The sequence below is a fragment of the Leptosomus discolor genome, chromosome 13, assembly GCF_034619465.1.
Source record: "Leptosomus discolor isolate bLepDis1 chromosome 13, bLepDis1.hap2, whole genome shotgun sequence".
Taxonomy (NCBI): Eukaryota; Metazoa; Chordata; class Aves; order Leptosomiformes; family Leptosomidae; genus Leptosomus; species Leptosomus discolor.
In genome coordinates this window covers 22,322,339-22,347,307 of record NC_141403.1, presented here as the reverse complement: position 1 = coordinate 22,347,307, position 24,969 = coordinate 22,322,339, and the positions used below count along the sequence as shown (strand labels likewise).

The 24,969-nt window shown below is 43.3% G+C and overlaps 1 protein-coding gene across 1 annotated transcript in view; it reads left to right on the top strand.

The window, feature by feature from the left end:
• Nucleotides 1–7,125, top strand: part of LOC104346162 (collagen alpha-1(XV) chain) — a 149,223-nt gene extending 142,098 nt beyond the window's left edge. The window contains exons 36-42 of the mRNA XM_086472481.1: nucleotides 413–477; nucleotides 2,227–2,355; nucleotides 2,517–2,576; nucleotides 3,951–4,010; nucleotides 4,918–5,103; nucleotides 6,297–6,412; nucleotides 6,720–7,125. Of these exons, the coding sequence (XP_086328607.1) occupies nucleotides 413–477; nucleotides 2,227–2,355; nucleotides 2,517–2,576; nucleotides 3,951–4,010; nucleotides 4,918–5,103; nucleotides 6,297–6,412; nucleotides 6,720–6,936 (833 nt within the window). The 3' untranslated portion in view covers nucleotides 6,937–7,125. The remainder of the gene's footprint in view (nucleotides 1–412; nucleotides 478–2,226; nucleotides 2,356–2,516; nucleotides 2,577–3,950; nucleotides 4,011–4,917; nucleotides 5,104–6,296; nucleotides 6,413–6,719) is intronic.
• The last annotated feature ends 17,844 nt before the right edge of the window (nucleotides 7,126–24,969 follow it).

Here is a 24,969-nt window from a genome sequence, read left to right as displayed (position 1 = left end):
TCATTTTTGTTTATTTTTAGAGCAAAAGGTATAATGACTCCCTGAAAGCCTACATGGTCATGAGCTAGAAGTCCTTCCTTTTCCATATGCAGCTAGCAGAAGAGTGGTCCGGTTGATTTGAATGGATCTGGCTCTTCATTTGCAGAGTATCTACCACAGATTGCACTCTGTTCACCGAAACCTCCCAAATAACAGAGAAAAGACTAAGTTTCACCATTGCTTTAAAAAAATCCTTAGAATCCATTTTCTGTAGTTGGCTTGAACAGAGTTTTTCATAACTTGGATACATAAGACCTACGGCTATTTAAAGCTCCCACTACTCCTAGACACCACCACTAAGTCTTCATGTCACTCACCTTCTCTCCCAGTAAAGATGACCTTCAATATGTATTGTATGCTTGTTTTATTTTAGCAGCCGCAATGCCTGGGCCACCAGGTCCTCCTGGAGAGCCAGGGTCACCCGCAACCAGGAATCTGGTAAGACAGCAAAACAAGGAAGTTTGCCATTGAAATCTTGCTTCAAATCTTTTGGTGGTCATCAGTAGCACTGAGAGAGGAGGGAAAGCTGTGTTTTTATTTATTAGAATGTTTTCTGGTTTTCTGAACCTCATAATTTTTCGTCAGGGAATCCATATAGCTGCGAAAAGCAGCAAGAGGAGAAGTAGAAGTCTGCCCATTGCCTTGTTAGTAACAGCCTGTTCAAAGAAACTGAAAGATTGATGGCATGCTGAAGTAATGGAAAGGTGCATATTCCACATTCAAAGCAATGTCTCTGAAAGAGTGTGGCAACTTAACATGTTGAGACACTAGAACAATTAGTGAATGCCCAGTTTCCATGAAAAAAACACTTTACATTACTGAATTAAAACCCAGTAACACAGGTCTTTTGATTCTAAGAAGAAAAAATGTAGATTCTCTCAGCAAATCTAAAAATTATTGTGCCAGAGAATATACATAAGTTTGTTTCCTTTACTTACTGCACAAATCAAATCAGAATTGTATCTCAGATATCTGTGCAGTAAAAATGACAGCTAAAACTTCTGTCTTGTTCATTTCTAAATGAAATATTCATGGTTTCTGAAAAAAAAATATATTCAACCTGGCAGAGGTGGCTTATTGCAGTTTTTTCCTTTTCCACATTCTCACATTATGATAGAAAAGCAAATTCACTGGATATCTTTGGCACTCATTTGAGAATGTACTAATAAACAAGCAGACCTCCAGATCATCTACAACATACCAAATGAACTAATAAGAATCTGAGTGTAAGTCTCTCAGTGCCTTCCCACCAGAGTCATACCTCTGCTAACTGACTTTTCTCACAGAAATTCAGGACCTGATAATGATTACAGATCAGGGGAGAAACAGATATTCAAAGACTGGTGTCCCAAGGTAGAGGACTGTAGTTACAGGCTGGGAGCTGCTGTTGCAGAAGGAGATTGAGGCCCACTTAGGTCAAAATCAACTCTAAAAACCAACACACGAATCTACAGTAGAGTCTTCCTGATTCACAAAGCATTAATATGCCTTCTGACACTGAAGCAATCAGAAAGAAATGACACTCAAGTGTCAAAAAATTACACTCTTGAGAAACTTGCCCCTGATTTTACACTAACTGCAAGTATCGAGCAGACTGTAGAAGCAACCCATCTTAGTGAAGACTGTATTCTTATCTTCAGGTGACAAAGGCAGAGGTAACAGGTGCAATGTCCACATCTGGCAGACATCAGCTTAAGCCTCCTGATGATCTATAAAAGAGAAACTGAAAAATATTTGCTGTAAGCTAACGACATCTAGAAACATAACAGAAGGGATGGAAGAAAACGTCCTTAAAGACAAGAGATCACAACACCACTAAGAAAAATACAACAGAAGCATACGTATCTAGAACTCTGTGTGATATTTATAAGCCTTACCAAATCTCTTCTGAACTCTGCCATTTTCATCTAGTACACCAAACTGTAGAGATGCAGCGATCTCTGTGCAAAATTAACTACCGGTGTAGTTCTACTACAATGCCCAGAACAATGATGCTGGTATGCCAAAGGAGCAAGATATTTATGGTACTGAAGCTTTTTGTATGAAATGACGTAAAATTGCCCGTGAGCATTTCCTGAGGAAGAAGCCTTGACATTTATGTGTTCAAATGAGACTTCAGTTTAACAATTTAACTTGCAAAATGTTTTGCGTGGCTGATGAAGCATGTTTCACTTTCCCACTTGACAGGTTACTACATTCCGAAACATTGAGGGTATGTTGGAAAAAGTTCATTTGGTAGCAGAAGGCACACTAATCTATCTGAGTGAAACCAGTGAGGTTTTTATCCGTGTTCGAAACGGATGGAGAAAGTTGCAGGTACTATTGCTTATGTCCTAATCCTTTCCAACTCCCTTACTGAAAGTGGAGTTGTTGCAGATATTTTTACAGGGGTGGAGGAGCATGGGTGCAAAGGTTCTTTGTTTTAGTTCAGATACGATGATATGGTTTTGTTTGCTTTTCATTTTGGGTTCTTTCAGCTTGGCGAGCTAATTCCTATCCCTGCTGACAGCCTTCCTCCTCCAGCCATATCAAGCCATGTGAGTACAAAATATTGGACTCTGAAAAACAGCCTAAACATGCAAAACCAGGCTATACACTTGGCGGATCCCCGCACAACATGATTTTCCACTGAGACTTGTCAGTTCACAATAAGTATCCTACCACTACATAAGCTCACAAGTCGGTTCACACTGGCCACTCGTCTGTTTCTATCAGCTTCTGAGACTCCAAACACTACAGAGACAAAGCAGCATCTCCAAAAGGCAGAAAAAGCAGGCTTTCTACAGAAAAAAAAAAAAAAACCAACAACAAAACACCAACAGTATTCTTTTTCATAACACTGAAGTCAGTCATATCAAGCCCTGGTCCCTCTCCCAAGGAAACCCAGGAAAGTGTTTCTGGAAAGCAGGTTTCCTTTAAAAAGTTATAGCCTTGTATGCCTGTGTTCAGGGTATGTCATCATCACCTGCGTGTAGCTTACCCCACAGTGTGCTGAGGGTCTATTCTAAACCCTCAATTGTTAGGTTGTATCTGACCCCATTCTGCAAGTTATTGCACCAACCTGCGTGTGAACACTCTGTCTGTCCCAAAAAATCACAGGATGAAAACCGAGAAGTGGCAAAGGGAATAGAGAACAGTCTTGTTGACGACAGGTTAATTGATCTGACTGCTGAGATAAAGAAAGGGCAAGAGAGGGCTAGGAAGGAGCATCGAGAGGGAAGATGGCCAGAAATAAATAAAAAAACCCCTAGAGTAGGTCAGAGAGAGGTGCACTTAGTACACCGGGAAAATGTCTAGACCTTGTGTGATAAGAAATTGTCTGCAACCTCCAGCTGACACCACATGAGTTTCCCAACTTGTACAGACAATGGCTTGTTACTCATACTTGCCATGACTAGAGAAGAAAACTTTGCTGTTCCTGAAACAGCCCTGAAGATCACCAACCTTCTGGTCTCTACACACTAATTGCTTAGGAAAGGGAATTACCCAGGCCTTGAGAAACATTCCCACCCACTACCTTTTCTGTTTACACATCCTCCTTGCCCTTTCAGTCTTAGTTTTCCTAAGCTGGTCTTCTGCTCCTGCCAAGAGCAGGCTGCTCCTCTGAAGGGCTCCAGGTGCCGCCCGGCGCCGACACCAGCCCTGGCAGGGCGCTGTGGAGTGAGCACAGTCGGGTCTCACAAAACAGCCCTGGCCAGCACAGCTTTCAAACACGTGTTTATGTGACACCACATGGATGATATGTAGGTAAAGTATTCTGGCTACACGGTTTGGGTTTATCTTCCAGAGGCAGGACAGTTTCAGATTCTGCAGGATTCAATGTTTGCTTTATTTAGAAAATTATTAGGTGTCTAAAATTCTGATCTGAGTAACGTGCCTAACATGTCTGTTTGCATGTGTTAAAATAACAGGGATTTCAGTCTCTTCCAGCACTGAGTCCAATATCAAACATGAACAACGGAAAACCAGCAGTAAGTATGAGATCTGTATCGCAACTGCACAGCTGTGGTTTGAAACATGACAGTTTGCATCTTGAGGGAGATTTGTGATGTTTCCTCTTCAAATTCACAGATTTTACTTTACAAATTTCCAAATACACTTTTTAAACGGGTTTAGACATCTCAGTGACAATTTTAAATTGTTTCCTCCAGATCTGTTTTCATCTTCCTAGCCCCTCTCTCATCTCAAAGAGAAAAACCAAATCCTGATTCTAAGTTAGGAATACCTCTTCACTTAGTGATTGTACCTACAACACACAGTAATTTTTAAGTTAACAATAGTGTTAGAATCAAATCATTACAATATTGATTAGAATATTTTCTATCATGGTGCTGCTTGGTTTAGGTAGACACTTTAGAATCATTTAAAATACTTTAAAATTTTTAGACAAAGGAAGAAAGGTAACTGAGTTGCATCTGAAAACAAACAAACAAAAATGGGGATTAGTTCTTGCATCTGTACTGTTTGACTTAAGGATGCTACTTCTTGTATTTGATAACAGTGAATTTTTAAATGGTGTATGTAGTATTTCATACTACCTATTTCCATGCTTGTAGGATTTGGGATTTTGTTTGTGTGACAACTCCAAGACATCTGCTTAAAAATATTAGCTGCTTTTAAAAGAATTTTGGGGTTTAGGAGTATACAATCTTCACGGTTTCCTTAATGTTCAAAGATAAATAGGTATTTCTGCTACGGGTCTCATAGCTTTAAGAAATGTAATGTTACCGCAGCAAAAAACTTTCATACCTGGCAGGGAAGGTACTAGTTCTTGTGCAGGCAGGAGGAGGGGGATCTAGTTTGTTTCCGATACATTGGAATGTCCTAGTATTATCAACTTAAAAATCATGATGGCTTTTCTTCTTTTTTTTTCTCCAGCTGCACCTGGTGGCTTTAAACTTGCCATTTTCTGGTGACATGCGAGCAGATTTTCAGTGTTTTCAACAGGCCCAACTTGCAGGTTTGACGTCTACCTACCGAGCCTTCCTCTCATCACATTTGCAAGATTTGGCCACAGTTGTCAGGAAAACAGACCGATACCATTTACCAGTAGTCAACCTCAAGGTAAAAATGAGCGCGTAGTGCTTGTTATATCAGGGTAGGCTGTAGGTGCAACTTGGAAAATGGCAAAAGCAGAGAGTTTCAACCCAAACTGCATTTTACAAAGAAGCAGCTTCACTTCATATTTCAGAGTCAGGGTCAAGATAAAATAAAAAAAAAGTTTTAAAGTAGAAAGTTACAGACTGTCTCACACTTCCTTTGCATTTCCAAGGGTTGCTTTTTTCAGTCTCCTAAGGCTACTGGTAGAAACAAAGCTATGAGAACAGCCTACTTCGAGCGGGCTGCTGAGAAAGCAGCAGTATGAAGTCTGGCTTTCTGGAGATTTTTCATATCAGCAGGGAAAGTGCATCCTCACTTCTCAAAAAGAGCTATTATGTTCTACTTTCTAGTATGATCACAGAACACAGTGGACTAAGAAGCCTGTTTTTCTTATTTCTAAAGAGAAAGGCAAATTCTGTGCTTAGGAGTGATGCTGGATTTACCCCAACAAAACTGAGGGGAGAGTCTAGAGCATGAGTCATTTTGTGGTCTCACATAGACAGACACGCTCGAAAACTGAGGAAAACAAACAGTGACTCTGTAGCATTGGCTGGCTCCCAGAACAACCGGCCAAAGAAACCTACAGGAATAACTCGTGGTGCCTGGAACATGCTGAACGGATGCTACTCAGAAGTGCATGCAAATACAGAGCCTTGGAGACAAATCTGTGAAGACAATATTATTTAACTTTGACTGGAAAAACTTCAAAGCAGTTGGAGAGGTAGCCTGACGCAGAGCTTTTACCTAGAACATTTGCAACACTTTTCACAAAACTGTGACCTCAACAGAAGCTCCAATACAGATTATATTTTCTCTGTGGCCACAGTAGGTATAAGCAATTTTTCAAACAACCCCTCAGACAGTTAAGAGAAAAAGGACAGTGGAAATGGAGATGGTCAAGCTGAATACTTGGAGTGACAGCAGAAGAGAGATGCACCTGTGAGGCAAAGGCACGGATCCGAGAGCTATTAGCATAGAGGCAATAATGAGACAAGTTTGTTGGGGAGCATCATGCAGAAACTGATGTGAAAACCGCCATCGGAAGTGCCCTTAAATGCAGATAAGATTTTAGATGTATAGATAAGTCTATAAAAGTCAGGTATGATGTGGATATTGGATTTGTTCTGTTTGTAAAAGTGGCTTTGAAATTGTAACAGGGAGAAATTCTTTTCAATAACTGGGAATCTATATTTAATGGAAACGGTGGACAATTCAGTATTCATGTACCAATATACTCCTTTGATGGAAGGAACGTCATGACTGATCCATTTTGGTGAGTTTACATTACCATTCATAAATTTTACATGGCATTTTTTTTTTACCAGATAGTACAAGTAGCAATATCTTGGGCTACTAGAAACGTGATAAAAATTCCTCCCTTTCCTTATGCCAGCTTGCTTTTTCATTTCTGATAGTCTATGAATGGGATATCAGGTTGCGTTCTCCTTTCTATTTTCATCTTTCCCTACCCACTGTTTGCTTCAAGCAGAAGGAAAGCAGAAATACAGGTCACAACACATGCATGAATAAAGCCAAAAAAAGACTTTTTCAGGAAATGACTTCTAAACATTACCTTTCAGGCCTCAAAAAGTAATATGGCACGGTTCAACTGCAAACGGAATCCGGCTGGTTAGCAACTACTGTGAAGCCTGGCACACAGCTGACACGGGAGCTATGGGACAAGCATCACCTCTGAAGACAGGGAAACTCCTTGATCAGAAAGTGTACAGCTGTAGTAATGAGTTTATTGTTCTCTGTATTGAAAACAGTTTTGTGTCTGATCCCCAAGGAAAATAGTTCACCTGATTCACATAGGAATATTCCATTTTGCGACAGAAAAAGCTGACATTGACATTTCATTTTAAATTATGTAAATAGTTTTATTGTTTGTAATTGCACATTTCAGAAAAAAATAGCCAAAGAAAACATACCTCAACACAAACTGCATTCCAGTGAGGTGGAACAGCCAGTGCACATGGCTGCCTTAGAGCCCTTCCTTCCACCTGAACCCCATGCGGTTCAAAGTTTGCCAACAATTAACTCACAGCCCCGTGTCTTCTGGCTGAGCTGAAGGTCACCCGAGGGCACAAGCCAAGCGTGGTCTATGAGGAGGACCCAGCAGCCTGGCGCGTGAGCCGCGCAGCTCAGTGAGCCTGCTGCTTCTTCACAGCTGGCAAGCTGCACGCTCTATGCTCTTCTGTTCACCGGCATAGGTTTTCAATACCCAAGACACTATTCATATATATGTATATCTACGTGCTATTCCTGAGCAAATAATGAGAGGCCGTGACATTTTACAGGGCTGGAATTTTCCAAAAAGCTTTAGGAACAAAGGTGCTCACCTCCTTTGAGTTCAGCAGAGGCTGGGTACCTAACTCCTGTAAGCTTGTCCAGATCGCAGCCTGGTGCTTACACGCCAACTTAGCAGCTTTCACATCTATCTGCAGCTTTTCCTTCGCAGATTCTAGGCATAGGGCTTTATGCAGGAGGAGTGAATTTCACCCAGAAAAAATCTGGTCCTTATTTTGGTGCTATTGTTACCGGGAAACCTGGAGCAATGTTAATAGAAAACATCCTGTTTTACTGGTAGAACTGTGCAAAGTAAATGCAGACAAATGAACCATCTGACCTTTATTTATTTCATTGCGTATTAGAGGAAGTAATTTCCTGTTGTGGCAGACTGCTGAATGAAAGATGTCTGTCATGATTTCTTTAAAATAGGTTCCAGACATTGTTATCCCACTAAGTTATACGTAAAGTGATTTTTCTGTTTGTGAATTTACCCTTCTGACATTCACATAATTAAAGAACTGTTAATATAACATGACAGCAGCAATGATAGCAATGATCAGTTAATGCTAATATTCTTCACAAACAGTATCATCATAATATCTGAAGCCTTTTTCCTATATATTTGTCTACTGCATACTTTAAACAACATATTTACTTATATTTTATCAGACAGTAACTGTGGACTTCAAACTCCATGGCATCATTTTCTAAGATTTAATCTAGAGTCTGTGTTTGAAATATGTGCTCATTTGCTGACAGACAGTATTAAATTACTGGACAGCTACCTTCAAAAAACGAAAGCAAATCACACTTACTATGCTAAACTGATACAATTATGAAACACAATATTGTGAAGTCCAGCTTTATTTTTCTAATTTACTATAAAAGCTTATTTCCTGATTAGGGATTTCAGCTGAATCCTATCTTCTTTTTTCTTGGAAAAGTCATGACTCCACTATGACAACATGGTAAGGAGGCAACACCAGTTTAAATTACATTCAGCATGTAGGCATAACAATTCACTGCACCCATTTAAAGTCCACTTCCCTAAAACGCTGAGCGCTCTTTTGACAAGCTGAATTCCTTCAGCTCACACAGCTAGAAGAGCCGTATATGTACGGCAGGGTTTCACGCTGAGTCACAGAAGGCTCAAGAGAGAACATAAAGTGTTTTCACATGTTTCCAGCAGGAACCATCTACCTTTAATCCTATGATTGTTGGCAGACCCTCAGCTCGGCCAAGCCGTGGCCAGCGGGGTTCATGCTTGCAGCCAGTCATCGCCCACTCGTCCCTGCCAGCTCTCACTCTCCCACTCCTGAGCCAGCACCGGCAGGCGGGAGCTGGCCCTTTCCTTGCCTAGGGTTGCAACGACAAGAGGTGTGGGGGAGATAGGCTCACCCAGAAGAACTGTGTGAACAGAGAGGAGACTAAAAAAACCAATGCAGTTTTTAGGAGATACTGAACTAGTTGGGCCCAGCAAAAATATTTGCAGAATTCTGTTTGTGCTGATCCTTTCGCAGGGCTAACCCCCCTCTGGATCCTGAATGCTGCTGGAGCTCAGCAGGAAGCTGAAATAGTTAAGCACCATCCCTGCGATGCTACAGAACTCTCAGTGGTTGCTTCCCACTGGTAACTAATCTGCAGGCCACGGGGGTTTGTTGCACGCCCTTCCACACGATACAAAGCATGAACCACCCATCGGCTGGGCTGCCTGGGGTGCTGCGCTCACGTGCCGTGCTCACACGCCAGCCAGGGAGCTAGTGTTAGAAAGATCAGGTTTCCCTTGGAAAAACCTTGTCATTTTAGCCAGAGCCAGGGAGGCTCTTTATACTTTCCTGAAGAGAAACGGTAATATTCATCGAGGACATTACCGAGAAAAAAAGCAGCCCAGCACTTTCAAGTAAACTAGCTTTCCCTATCGAAGCTGAACACTTTTTTCCAGCATGACTGCAAAACAAAGGTCAGGTGTATTGAGATAAGGAACCGTGTATAAAGCAAATGAGTGACCAAAACAAGCACCAGAGCAAGGCTGAAAGGAGTAACTGCACTGGGAACCAACATAGCAGCCTGAATGCACGAAATCAGAGGATCAGTCAAATAAAGACTCTTCCGTCTTGAAGAGGAAGGGTTTGGTTGAAAACTCCATTTATTTTGAAGCTGTGATACACTTTAGAAGGAAGAGGCTAATACACCGTAAACACAGAGGAGATGAAAATCTTACAAACCATCAGAACTCCAGGGCTGGCTGATGAATAAAATGCAGCAGATCCATTTCTGCTATTGGAATGAGTATTTCTAGAAAGGAAGCTGATAGGTTTGTCTTTAAACGAATTGTAGGTGCAAGCCACAACAACAGAAGCTTCCTTTACCTCAGGAAAAATCCACTTTTGCGGGGTTTATACTTCTGCAAAAGAATCAGTTCTCCATTAAAAATAATTACATTTTAATTTTAATTAAGCTGGTGCTTCACCTGAAAGAAAAAAAATTTTAAAAAACCCAAAACAGTAAGGTCTCAGAAAAGTTAATAACCATTTGAAAAAGGAATATTGAATTGTTACTGGAGAGATTAATTTATTTATCATGGATTCCTTTGGGATGGTGCAAAATGCAGGAATACATAGTTGAATGGTCTCTACAGATTCTTTGTAAGTGAAAAGAATTTTTTGTTATGAAGGTAAATTGGCACATGAATTAAAAATTAACTTTGCAGATACCGCTCCAGATTGGACTTCATTAGAATGGGGCAACAGGTTTCAGCAGAAACACCACTTTTTACTGCAATATTTTTACTGATTTGTATTCAATTTGACAACTATCTTCAGTCCAAAGAAAGCAACAGGAGACATTAACTGTGTCATTTGCAAAACATATACTTTAAGTCAAGACGTTTTTCTTCTAATTTACTTGCTCTTTAATAATCAAAAGCAATTAAGACTCCTCAGTAACAAATTAAAACATTTTTTAGTGTGTGTTTTACTTCCTCAAGGACCATTCTTTTTAAACAGTGCTAATACTGCAGCAGATCCCCCCCCCCCCCCAAATAAACAAACAAAAACCCCAAACCAAACACCTGTTATCATCACCGCTTTGTCCAGCCAGAATGTCACTCCTGCCAGCAGGGTCAATGCATACTCACAAATCGTTAATTCCTCAGTATTTTGAAAGCAGTTCAACACAGTCAGTAACACAACATCTGTCTGGATTGACTGACCACATCCCAAGTACCTTGCGGTGTCATGCAATGATTTTTAAAATCATCTTTTGACTCGAAATAGCAAAGGTTAGGGTATTTTTTCCTTCTGGATTTGTAGCACGTCCTTCCAAATTGTTTAAAAGTTGGTGCGGGAGAATATAATTTTTAATCTGATCAGGAAAACGTGGGGAAGCCATATGGGGAGCAAGGGCAGGAGTGTGCGTGCAAGCACATGTGAATGCAGGCACACTCATCTCCAAAGAACTGTTTTCATCCTTGCCACCTCATAGCCTGTGGCTGAATCAGTCTTTAACTGCCTCAGGCACTTCTTTGACCTCCTGCACGCAGGTAATGCTATGTTAGGATGGAGGAATTTCTGACAGTTTACAAATCTGAGCCCGACAAAAACATGGCTTCCCCCCAACTCACCTTCCAACACTTGTATTTTTCGTGATAGCAAACGTTCCCCCTTGGGGTCATATTTGCACTGAATTGTGAATACAAGCAGCAGACTGCAGACACCCACAACCCTGTTCCGGCCCATCGATTTTGTTAGCGGTGGGTCATCAGCAGGTCTTGTGCCCTTTTCCCTTCAGGAATCTTTCCTTTGGGCAGCCGCAGCACGTGACACGTTCTCACCGATCAGCAGCACAGTGCTCTGCCCGCATGGACTGCAGTGAGGTGAGTGGTTTCTCCTCCCACTGCTACTAGGAGCCAGCCAAACCTGTGAGCTCTGCAGTGCAGCACACACCCCCCAAACGATGGACAACTAACAAAACTACTCCTAGTGTAAAGACTGTCCAGCCTTGCTTCTGAGCTGTGCATTCAGGGGAAGGAAGAAAGAATGTGTGGCAGTATGTCAGCTGCCAAGGAGAGCAGCTCCGGTTCTGGCACGTTCCAGAGTCTATTATAGACCACTCAACCAGCAAGTAAAGGCAGATTAAATATTCTGTAAGCAGCTGGGAGAAGTCTCACAATCGCTACCCCTTGCTCTTGGGGGGGACTTCAACTTACCAGAAGCCTGCTGGAAATACAACACAGCAGAGAGAAACTAGTCCAGGAGGTTCCTGGAGTGTGTGGCAGAGACCTTCCTGACACAGCTGGTGAGTGAGCCAACGAGGGAAGGTGCCCCACTGGACCGGTGGGCAATGTGATGGTTGGAGGCCATCTTGGGCACAGCCGTCATGAAATTGTAGAGTTTTTGATTCTTGAAGAGGTTAAGGAGAGGGGTCAGCAGAACTGCTCCCTTGGACTTTCAGAGGGCCTGTTTAGGGGACTGGTTGACAAAGTCCCTTGGGAGGCAGCACTGAAGGGCAAAGGAGTCCAGAAAGGCTGAACATGCTTTAAGAATGAAATCTTGAAGGCACAGAAGCAGGCTGCCCACATGTGCCAAAAGACAAGCTGGCAAGGAAGAAGACCAGCCTGTCTGAACAGAGAGCTTTGGCTGGAACTCAGGAAAAAAAGGAGAGTTTATGACCTTTGGAATAAGGGCAGGTCCTGCTTGACTAACCTGATGTCCTTCCATGACAAGGTGACCCGCTTAGTGGATGAGGGAAAGGCTGTGGACGCTGTTTAGCTGGACTTTAGTGAAGTCTGACACCATTTGCCACAGCATTCTCCTGGAGAAACTGTCTGCTCATGGCTTGGACAGGTATACTCTTTGCTGGGTAAAAAAACTGTCTGGATGGACAGGCTCAAAGGGTGGTGGTGAACGGAGTTCAGTCCAACTGGCGGCCCATCACCAGTGGTGCTCCCCAGGGCTTGCTTAACATCTTTATCAACAATCTGGATGAGGGGATCGAGTGCTCCCTCAGGGAGCTTGCAGATAGCACCAAGCTGGGTGGCAGTGTTGATCTGCTGGAGGGCAGGAAGGCTCTGCAGAGGGACCTGGACAGGCTGGATCGCTGGGCCGATGCCAGCTGTATGAGGTTCAACAAGGCCAAGTGCCGGGTCCTGCCCTTGGGTCACACCAACCCCAGCAGCGCTGCAGGCTGGGGAGGAGTGGCTGGAGAGCTGCCCGGCAGAGAGGGACCTGGGGGTGCTGGTCGACAGCCGGCTGGACATGAGCCAGCAGTGTGCCCAGGTGGGCAAGAAGGCCACCAGCAGCCTGGCCTGTGTCAGCCATGGGGTGGCCAGCAGCAGCAGGGAGGGGATCGTGCCCCTGTACTGGGCACTGGTGAGGCCGCCCCTCGAATGCTGGGTGCAGTTTTGGGCCCCCCAGGACAAGAGAGACACTGAGGTGCTGGAGCGTGTCCAGAGAAGGGCAGCGAAGCTGGTGAGGGGTCTGGAGAACAGGTCTGTGAGGAGCGGCTGAGGGATCTGGGGGTGTTCAGCCTGGAGAAGAGGAGGCTGAGGGGAGACCTGATCGCTCTGCAACTGCCTGAGAGGAGGTTGTGGTGAGGTGGGGGTTGGTCTCTTCTGCTGAGTAACAAGCAATACGATGAGAGGTGATGGCCCCAAGTTGTGCCAGGGGGTATTTAGGTTGGACATGAGGAAGAATTTCTTCATCGGCTGCCAAGCCCTGGAACAGGCTGCCCAGGGAAGTGGTGGAGTCACCATCCCTGGAGGTATTTAAAAGAGATGTAGATGTGGTGCTTAGGGACATGGTTTAGTGGTGGACTTGGCAGTGCTGGGTTAACAGTTGGACTCAATGATCTTAAAGGTCTTTTCCAACCTAAACAATTCTATGATTCTATGATTCTATGTCCTGCTTCAAAGACTCCACAGTTACTCTTCTTTTGCATTCAGGTTTAGGTGTTCTTTCTAAACTAACACTTGCAATTCTTGTTTTCACTCCAGTCCTCTGCCTGGAGAAGAGAACCTGTCTTCCAGGCTTTAAAGGAATTAGATGCTAGAATTGCAGTTTCACTTTGGTGTTCAAGTATTGGAGTGAATAGTATGCATGCATCTTAAAAAACATCTGATCAGGGTTTGGTTGTTATTAGTTGATTTAGTATGTAGCTAGAGCCTGCTGTCTCTCCTTAATGCTTCAACAATAATTCTCCAGAGATGGAAATATTTCTAGATGAGCATCTGCTTTAACCTGAACCTAGCGTCCCTTTTCTACCCTGCCAGAGGGCTGCTAGTTTTTGCATCTTAAAAGGCCTGTTTTGCACCTCAGTGCAACTTCCACTGTTATCAGTTGATCTGAACTTTTACTTACCAGATTCTCTTCCACTGTATCCATAATCCAAAAAAACCCTGTTCTATTCCTTTAGTAATGCCCGTGTATACACAACCTAATTTGGAGGTGCACCCAGAGTAGATGGCTCAGGTCTAGCTGTATTAGGCTTTGCCTGGGGAGAGAGAGAACGAGAAGTCAGAACACATCTTCATCCTGTAGGGGTAGGAGAGAGAAATGGAGTGGGGCTTTTTCATTTGTCCTTTCCTCCACCTCGTGACTGACCTCCTCCGCCACTTGTCCTTCCCCAACCCCTTGTCTTTCATTGAAAGCTTGCATTGCTCCTCTGCAGAAAAGCTGGATGTCGTTCGGATCTGCCAGCTGCTCTGGTGCAGCATGCTACATACACATAAAAGTTCCACCTTTCACGTGGATCTTCTGCACTGTGTTTTCCACAGCACCCAGACAAGCACTGAAGGCCAAATTCTATTTGTGTGTGGTTTTCTGGGAGCACTGGATACAGTGGTAGGGAATCCCGAGAGCTCCCTTTGGAACCAACAAGAAACCACAGCTCCTCCTTCCCTTACAAAGCAGCCAGCCTCCCTGCACGCTCCTGCAAAGTACTGTAGTGCAGCTCTTTCAAGCTCAGTGCACAGAACTACAGACAGCACAGGCTGTGGGTGTACTCACATGTGAAGTCAATTCAGCACCACACTCCGGTGTGGATTGGGGTAAACTTGCTTCCCTCAGCTGGTCTCAGGGGTACTCGTGATGCTTCAGCGGAAAAGGGGGTGACGGCCCTGTCTGACCTTATAAGAGGTACCCAGGATCATCCGCAAATTCAAGCCAGGGTGATGACGACAATGCCTCTGCAGGAAAGGTATGTTTTGTACCCTGCACCAAGCACGTTCATATGAACAGCAGCAGGGGACTGCCTAATAGTGGTGTTTCTCCACTGGCCAGTACCAATCCCACCTCCCAGTTGTTCTGCTGGGCTCTCTTTGGTTCCAGACATACTCACCAAGATCCTAGCCACAGTAATGACTCGCTATTGGAAAAACATTATCTCCCCACTGAGTTAGAGGATGGGTTGGTGTTAACCTCTGTTTAGCTTTGCTAGGGAGCTATTTTACCTTTGCAGGCTCCAGGATCTCAATAGAGGCTAGTTAGATCTCCGAGGCTACATCTGTACTAGAAAATGGCCAGGGTACAGGTGTCAGCGCACGTAGCATGACTGACTAACTGCTGAACTGTTCCCTGGCACAGTACTGGTCAGTGCCACCTGTAACCCTTCCAGCTACCCTCTTGGGTTATGTTTTGGGGGACAGCATGTGCCAATGACTACTGCTACAGTCTGAAGGAGCCACCCTATTTTGGAACAGAAAGTTTTAATTGTACTTACAGGTGCTTAACCATTGTGCCTAACTGGAGCCCTCACCCCACAGAACGCCTGTAGAGGGGCTGCAGGACAAGCATGTCTGATACTCATGGGACACACACCAATGCATCTTTATGGCTTTTTGCTAAGCTTGACACACAACCCTCCTGCAAACATCCATTCATATAATCCGTATGTCCAGACTGCTTTCATTCAGGGAATCCTCCTAAAGCCATCATTGCCCTACACAAATGCTCTCATGCTGTATATAAATAAATGGTGCCATATCTTCACCTCATTGAACAGTGATGGGAGCCTTGGAGCAGCTGTTCACACAGCTGGGAAGTTTCAAATCTGCCAGAAATAAAGGGGCCTCGTACAGTCATCCTGTACAACTGATAACCAGTACCGTGATGTCTTACAGTAGCAAAGAGGGCAACACAAGACATTTGCCCATGTCCTTTACTCCAGCACCTGATGGATCAGGCATCATGTTTATGCGTGTACAGTCTACCCGTTAGGAGTACTGCACAGCTTCCAATTCTAGAGTCAGCAGCATCTTCTCAATGACTATTTCCAGAGGCTAGAGATGTGCTGAGATTTGCCTGAGACACCAAAAGCGAATTCCCAGAATCATACCACCACCCTTTCAGCCTTCAGAAGCCTTCCTCATACCTTGAAATGTGGGACTGTATCCCTTGATCCTACACCATGTTTAGGGTAGGATGAGGGGCGTACTTGAACTCGTGAGTTTGCTAAATTCACGTTGTGATGTTGACTAAAGCCAACCCCAAAAGTCAGATTTCCTTTTTTCAGCTGAGTTGGGAATTGTTCATCAGCTTCATGAAAGCAATTTCCAACTTGTTGACCCCATTATTTTCAACTCCTTGTTTCCTTCCAAGAAGGTATACCCCAGTGGCTCTGAACCTTCACAAGTCCCTAGGGCTTAGGAAGTCCTTAGGGTACATCTGTGAACAGGTTGCTTCAGAAGCATTTACAACAGCACATTTTCATTAATATGTCTTTCATAGCCACTAGTTCTGCCTACAGAGTGAGAATCTGGCTTGCTCTCGGAAGATTTTTTCCACACCACTACTTCGCAAAGTTTCTTTATCATTATAGCAAAGCTGTTCTTAAACCACAAACTAAGCTAAGACATTTTTTGTTCTTGATCTCAAATATCCAGGATTCAGAAGTGGCCCGTATCAGGAAGACATGGCAGTCTTGACATCATACATTCTCAAGTCAAGGTCTTTCAAACATATCCTGAGGCTGTTTGCCTCTATTGTTGGGATATCCAAAGCCAAAACCACTGTACAGAAGCTAATTGGATAACGGGTTGTAAGATTACACTAAAATTTGCTGTGGTAGAGCTGATCTGAATAATTAAAGCATATACCACCGACAAAGCTTGAGCACTGGGGGCTTATTTACAAGCGTTTTACAAGATGGGCAGAATGCCCATCTTGACCCTCATTTTCACCCAAATAAAGCTTACAGAAATTCAAAAGAGCAGACATAAGACTGCTGTTCGTGCAAAGTGTTCAGATCCAGCCAAAGCTGATGCCACATATTGATCCACCTGAACTAGAAACGGACATTCAGACTGTTACTCAAAAGTTAAAAAAAATACTTATTAATAGTCAGATTTCATTGAGATTCATAGATTGAATGTGTATTCACTCTCTCTCCCTGCTTTCTTGTAGTTTGATATGTCTTAGAACGGTAGAATAATTTAGATTGGAAGTGATCTCAGAAGGTCATCTAATCCCACTCCCTGCTCAAAGCACAGCTAAGATAACCTCAAAGTTAGATCCTCTCAAATTGCAGGCAGAAGAACTGAAGGTGCAGCAGTGTGCTCAGATGTCTATGCCTCCATTTTAAGAAGGCAAAAAGCTGGTGTCTGTGCATGTGCCATGATATTTTTCTGTTAGGGCACGAAATTATCTAGTTGGCAGACAGAGGTAATTGTCACCAAGGTCAGAGTAGATTTGTGGCCTGGGCCTCTCAAAATATATCTTCTGAAGAAATGCCTCTGTTTTTAGAAAGGTTGGGAGAGAGAAGCAAGATAAGTTAATTGCACCTAACTCAGTCACTGCCTAACGTCCACATTTTTTTCCTGGAAAAAAGCAGAGCCAACCCTCCCAACTTAGCTATTGATGATACATCAGAGGACATTACAAGCCTTAGGCACAGCCTAGCAAAGTCCTGTTCTCAGTTGAGTGCCACATAATGACAGAGAATAAGCTACTCGTTCTGTCAAAGTCACTGAACCACAGTATCTTTCTTACAAAAGCCCAATTGCTCATCACCAGGAGAAAAGGTCAGGAATACCGATGAGTAGCCTAGAGGAGGGATCAAAACAGTCACTTACAGCTGTATCCTCTTTTACTGGTACACTCAGTAGGACATAAGGTGCGAAGGGAGAAGGCTAAGACAAGTCAAAAGGATTGGGGAGGAGGAATAATAAAGCACCGAATGTGGTGAATTCCATGAATGAGAAGCCAGAAGGAAATAGCAAATTATCAGCTCTGTGTAGGACCTACAAAAGCAACTCTGATGGAGGTAAACAAGCTAGTCTACAGGTTGGAGCTATAAAAATGACAGTGAACTCAGAGGAGATGTTTGTGAAGAGCAGCCTAGTTAAATCTAATAGATGTCAAACACAGCGATGAAAAGGATTTACGTATCCATATCCAAAATTCATGATCCTCTAATTTCCCCTCAGCCACTGGTAAATGCCAATAGGCAACTATGCTTCCATTGACACTCTGGGCAATCGAAGAACAAGAATCTCTTTCTGTAGCCCATGAATAAGCATCCACAGACACTGAAAGAGCTCCAATAGGAAGGACTCACAGTAGCACTCCGAAGGTTCTTAGTCTTGCAAGTAAAGTCTGTGAGCACAAATGCCTCTATTTCCCACTAGGATAACGGGTTAAAAGGTAACAGCTCCCAGGTATACTTTTGCAGAAAACCTCTGATTCTACATAGAAATTTAACTATGTGGAGAAAGTGAAGAAGTTTAGGCAATCCTTGGTGCCCTGCTCACAAGACTTTCTGTTAATTTTTACGTGAGCAACTCTCTGTACATTGTGCAGAGCTTAAGCACTCAAAAGTGAAAAACCACAGCTGTAAGACTTGAGCTGCCTAAATCCAAAATAATAGCTTACTTCTAAACTACTGAAGCCTATTTTAATCAAAAGCAGGTCAAGGTAAGAAGTAGAGCAGCAACTTTTTGCCATCCAAAATTATAGCCTGCTCAAAAGTTAGGCCTAGTTCACATGCAAAAGAAGAATAAACTTGTTTTAGCCCAAAGTAAAATACAGAGGATGAATGTGGTAACAAGCCAACTATTCCACTATTTCATAGAACCATAGAATGGTTTGGGTTGGAAGGGACCTTAAAGACCACCCAGTCCCACCCCCTGCCGTGGGCAGGGACACCTCCCACCAGAGCAGGTTGCTCCCAGCCCCATCCAGCCTGGCCTTGAGCACTGCCAGGGAGGGGGCAGCCACAGCTCCTCTGGGCAGCCTGTGCCAGGGCCTCACCGCCCTCACAGGGAAGAATTTCTTCCCAATATCTCATTTCAATCTCCCCTCTTTCAGTTTGAAACTGTTACCCCTCATCCTGTCACTGCTACCCCTCATCCTGTCACTGCCCTCCCTGATCCAGAGTCCCCCCCCACCTCTCCTGCAGCCCCTTTCAGCACTGAAGGCCGCTCCAAGGTCTCCCTGGAGCCTTCTCTTCTCCAGGCTGAACACCCCCAACTCTCCCAGCCTGTCCTCACAGGGAGCTGCTCCAGCCCCTCAGCATCTTCGTGGCCTCCTCTGGACCCGCTCGAGCAGGTCCGTGTCTGTCTTGTGCTGGTGCCCCCAGAGCTGGACGCAGCCCTGCAGGGGGGTCTGACCAGAGCAGAGCAGAGGGGCAGGATCCCCTCCCTCGCCCTGCTGCCCACGCTGCTCTGGATGCAGCCCAGGAGGTGATTGCCTTTCTGGGCTGCCAGCGCACACTGCTGGGTCACGTTTAGTTTTTTATTCAGCAACACCCACAAGTCCTCCCCAGGACTGCTCCCCATCCACTCATGACCCAGCCTGTGTCTGTGCTGGGGATTGCCCCGGCCCAGGGGCAGGACCTTGCCCTTGGCCTTGTTGAACTCCATGAGGTCTGCACAGGTCCACCTCTCCAGCCTGTCCATGTCCCTCTGGATGGCCTCCCTTCCCTCCAGTGCAACCGCACCACACAGCTTGGTGTCGTTGGCAAACCTGCTGAGGGTGCGCTCAGACCCACTGTCCGTGTCGCTGACAACAATGTTAAACAGCACCGGTCCCAATACCGACCCTTGAAGAATGCCACTCGTCACACATCTCCACTCAGACATTAAGAATCTCCACTGTGACTCTGAGTGCAACCATCCAGTCAATTCCTGATCCACCAAGTGGTCCATCCATCAAATCCATGTCTCTCCAGTTTAGAGACAAGGACGCTGTGCAGGACAGTGTTGAATGCTTTACACAGGTCCAGGTAGATGATGGCAGTTGCTCCTCCCTTATCCACCAGCACTGTAACCCTGTCATAGAAGGCTACCAAATTTGTCAGGCACGCTTTGCCCCTAGTGAAGCCATGTTGGCTGTCACCAATCACCTCCCTAGTTTCCATGTGCTCTAGCATAGTTTCCAGAAGGATCCACTCCATGATCTTGCCAGGCACAGAGGTGAGACTGACTGGCCTGTAATTCCCTGCGTCTGCCTTTTTTCCCCTTTTTAAATGTGGGGGTTATGTTTCCTCTTTTCCAGTTGGTGGGAACTTCACGAGACTTTCGGGGGAGATTTCTGGGAGAACTTGTAGGTGTCTTTCATTATTATCAGTAGCGCCCAGGAACAGCTGTGATGTCCCACCCAAGACAACTCAGGAGGATCCAGAGAAGCAGGCACAGGATAAAGTTAGAACAGCACAGAACAGGACAGGAACCTGCTGAGAACCAATTATGTCTTTACAAGTTTTGGTAGCAATGTTCAAATACACACTGCATTTCAGACTGAAATGGGTTATGGTGGTTCTCTTTTCACAGGCTTCTTCCTCATTTTGCTCACAGGAAAGCTATGTCCAAAGAACAAACTAGGATTATTCATCTAGGCTAAGGGTGTCTGGAAAACCCCAGCTTCATATGTTACAAATGCTGCAATGACTAAGGCATGGTGTGGTCAAAGAGAAAGGATGATCTCATATTCATGGCAACAGAATAGTGCCCAAAGGAATTGGATTCTGTCCCCGATTCACTTGTGAAAGAAAAGCTCCATAGAGATTGATCCATTTTAGAGGAGGTTACAAATAGTGTGGAGTAGATCAACATGCAGTTCCATGACAGTTAAAATTGACCTAAGTCAGTTCAACCAGATACAAACACAAGCCCCACAGAGAGCACAACGCATCAAAAGCAAGACCTGCAAAGTAAAAGATACTCGTTCCTTGCTGATTTAGCTCCTGTGGGGTGAGATACGAGCAAGTGTCAGCAGAAGGGAGGGCAGAACCACATAGGCACAGTGATCAATAGTGCTTGCTGAGGCACTGCACCTACTGAGCTGTGAGAATGAAACGAATTCTCGAAGAGCTCATCACTAAGTGGGCTCTGCTCAGATTATGCACTGAATAAGGCAGGGATATTTTAAATACAATCACAAATTTTTAAAACATACCAAAACACGTAAATCCAAGTGGAAATGGGGCATTGGTAACCCCTGTTCTGGCCCTTATAAGCGTTTTACTTCACAGCGTTGAACATTTTTTCTAGTGTAGGTTTTTTGTGTATGCATAATTTATGACATTTTTTGTGCACCTAAACACAACTCCTTTTATCTCACCTCCAGGATAATCCTACAAATGCTAAGAAGCATTTATTCTCAGACAGACTAAAAGAAAATAATAATTCTGGTGTGTTTGTTAGGCCAATCTATTTTTGAGAGTTGATTCAATTAAAAACTAGAACTATGTTAGAAAAAAATGCCACAGACAGCATTCAAAACATAACACTTACACTTCTTTGACCTTTAGCAAAGTTCTAAGAAAAACTTGAGCCTGGATAAAGATAGAGCATTCAACTTCTCATGAAAATCTGCTCTTCTGAAAACTAAGAGCATGATACGCTGGACTTCTAATGACTTCAACTATAGCTACAAAAGGACTAAATGACTCTATAAAACTAAACTGCAACAGAATGATACGCAGAGATACTCTAATCTTTTGCCCTAGTGAATATTGAACATTTATTGAGCTCCTCATTTTCTGTCCTGTAATGTATTCGTTAACTTTGACAAATGTAATCCCATGGCTAGTTAGTTAAACAGAAAAGATCTTGCCAGTGAAGACTTTTCCTTTCCCACCTTTTACTCTTCATTAGTTCAAATATATATATTCTTACTAGCATCATTTCCAGTATTTTGTTGGCAGAACAATCCAGTGCCATGATGGACATTTTCCTGACATTCATTTAAAATGCTCATTTATTCCTTTATTTTATCCTGACTTTGAGTTAGGAAGTGACGCATTTCTCCTGTTTTTTTGGCAATGGTCACCTTTAAACACCACTGACAATAAGCAGTTTGGTTGGGCAGGTGTGATGAAAGAATTTTTCAGCACTACTACTGCAGAAGTTCTGGGATATGCAGGTTATCTAAAACCTTGATTTAATCAGACGCAAGACAGAGGCTGAGTTTGACTGGACAGTATCTCTTTAATTTCAGTTTTGACTAGCGACCGCTCTTGATTTCAAGAACAGGAAATACTTGTGATGATGGCAGCAGCAAGAAATTTAAACATCCTCTCAGACTTTACCAGAATTATTTACTTCTTAGTGTCAACTTCCTCTTGCATTTCCGGTTTTGTGGCTTGTGACAGTCTCCACACGGTTTAACAGCAGTTAACATTCACTATCAGAAGCTAACAGCTTTGATACACCCTAGCTTTTAGGTGCAGTTCTTCATGAATTGCCATAGGAAAGAACAACTACAGTACAGCAGTATGCACTGTTTCTTAACCTGCTAAAACTAGTCCTGTTCAGAGACTAGAAATGAATCAGTTTCCAAAGTCCAATACTATTATCTGCTCTTGTAACACACCAAAGAAGCAAGATGGTCCCCAGAAAGGACCACATGCTTTGTTCTGAGTACCAAAAAGGGATGGGGAGTTAGTGGCACAAATCTGCTAGGGTGCTATCTTCAGGTGCAGGCATGACCTTACCAAAAAGATAGAGTCAAACTAAAGGGCATTCGGTGAAGAGCAGTAGGTCAATAGATCTACCTTATCCAATGGAGATGCTACAGGTTGGCAATCCACAACAGCAACCACCACTGAAACGGTGAGACACATTTGCCCATTAACATCCATGCGACACAAGCATTTTCTGCTTCAGGACATATCATTTTTGAAACTCGTTGGTATTTTCTGCTCACATCATGCACCTTTCCTTCCAGTGTTAGGAAGCTAAGATACCAGTCCTGTACTGAGGTCCCACTCAGCAGATTTGGGTTCCTCTCAAGTGTTCAGAGAAACTGTATGATGTACTAGCATGGGATTTGTTTATTATTATTTTTTTAAATATTCCTTCTTGCACAGTCACTGAAATTTGAACCTAACCTATTCAGAAATGAATGGAGGTAATAGGGCTGAAAGAGGCTCGTGATTTCTATGCCGCCTCCCCAGAAAGCAGCACACAGTTAATTTTGCTGGAGGAATGCAGAGCTATTTGCAAAGGGGGAGAACACTCAGTGTCCAGATTCTGGCATCTGCTCTAGTACCAAAAAGACCTGCGTACAGCGAGGACTGCTGAGTGTACTGATTTGGCTTCGTTACTTGGACAGCCAGCACCCAGACGCCAGTGCTCAAGGTTATGCTCACAGCCCAGCTCAACGTGGCATAACACAATTGCGCTTCACTATTCTGTCTGTCACCAAAGGGGATCTGCGAGCCGCTCACAAATAACGGCAGAAACAAGCAAAGGAGGGCAAGAGTAGAATCCCACATCCCTTGTCTCCTAATTTAAAAGATACATTAAAAATCCTTTTCCCTGTCAAATATGTTAGAAGTATTTCACCAGACGTAGACAAGCAAAAAACTGAGTGCCAGGAAACCTGTATGACGCTCGCTCGGTCTGTGACTGTGCTGTGCTGTTGCAGTGCTGAATTTTTAAAATGAAAACAGAAATGACTCATGTCTTCAGGAGAAATTTGAAGAATTATTAGTAGACAAAATTAGAGGTGTGAGTCAACTGTCATCTTTATATACCAGGAAATTCTGAAAAGTTTTTAGACAATATTGCCACAAGGTTAAATACTAGCAAAAAAATTATTAATTGACGGGAAATGGATACCAGCAGCCATCTATGAGGACCTCTCATCAAAAAGGCATTTTTTCTCTCTGACTTACGCTTATTTATTTAATTATGTGCTGTAAGACCCACCTACTTTCATGGACACTTGGAGACAGCGTTACCTGAGGAACTTGCCATTTGAGGTTGTCACTGGCAGGGAAAATAGATATGAAGGAAATGATGAGAATGATTTATTTTTTAGATTTTGAAAGTTAGACTCTTAAGTCTGGTTAAAGAAAACTTATAAAAATCTTAAACTGTGTATCAATAGAAGGCCATTCTTGATTGCCACTTCTCAGTTTTCCTTATTTTATTGTAGTAATTGGCACTCCTCCAAACCACCACTGTTAATATTTCATACCGTTTGGAAGCAGGATAGTTCAGCTTTTGAAAGCAGTACTGATGCAAATGTAGCAATATTTGAGATAACGGTCCAGTCAGAACTGAAGTTACATCAGGAGGAAAGACAAAACGGTTCAACAATTTGTTAACCATCAAAGACAAAAAGCAATTCACACACTTTTTAGAAAGACAGGGGTCATGTAAGGTAAAAATATATCACCAGACATTCACAAGAATGCATATTATAATGTAATCATCAGCCTGTTGCACCAGATACATACAGAGACAAGATTATTTCCACATCCAAAGACGTGGGAACTAAATATTCGCTTAGTCTGGTTTTGTATACAGTTATTAGGACGTCAATAACCAGTGGTCAAGAACCCCAGTTAGAAAATGAAAACCCAACCTGGAAAAATGCCTGAAGGTAGAACAGAAAGCAAAAAAAGGAACAGCTACTCCCTACCAACAAAACATTCCAGACTCAGTAATAAGAACATTGGGTTACTTGTGTGAGGACATTGCAGTTGTTACTGTCTCAAGAACAAAACAAAACAAAATCCTGCTTCAAAAGTTTGTTTACTAAGGCCACAATTTAAAAATGCATCCTTCCAAGTGGTGCAGATAGCACAGATGAAATCATTTTTCAATATACAACACAGTTTTGTACATCCCTACCCTTTCCTAAAAGGATTTGAGAGCCTCCACCATCTCCATAGTCTCTCACTACTTTTTCCTCCTTACTGTGCTCCTCAAGCCTTATGCTATTGGCTAGCTGGAGCTTAGTACCAGCATTCTTACCACATGCTTAAATTCTCAAGAGAGTCAGTTTCTTCAGCAATCTAGTATCCAGTCTAGGACCTGTTGGATAAAACTCAACCTTTGACATCACACTTAAGGGATACGGTTGATGGAAAAACATCTCTGAGGAGAAACAGAAGGAAGTGAGTTCTTATTATTTGCAATCAGCAGATATTTTTCAGAATTCCCATACTAACCCAGAAAAGAAAACAGCATGAATTATTATTTTTGTGTAGGTCCAGCGACAAAAGTCTTCCCTGTTAATAATGTCACTTGGAAATGCAGAAATAACCAAGGACTTAAACGATCTCAAAATTATATAATCTTGGAGAAAAGTT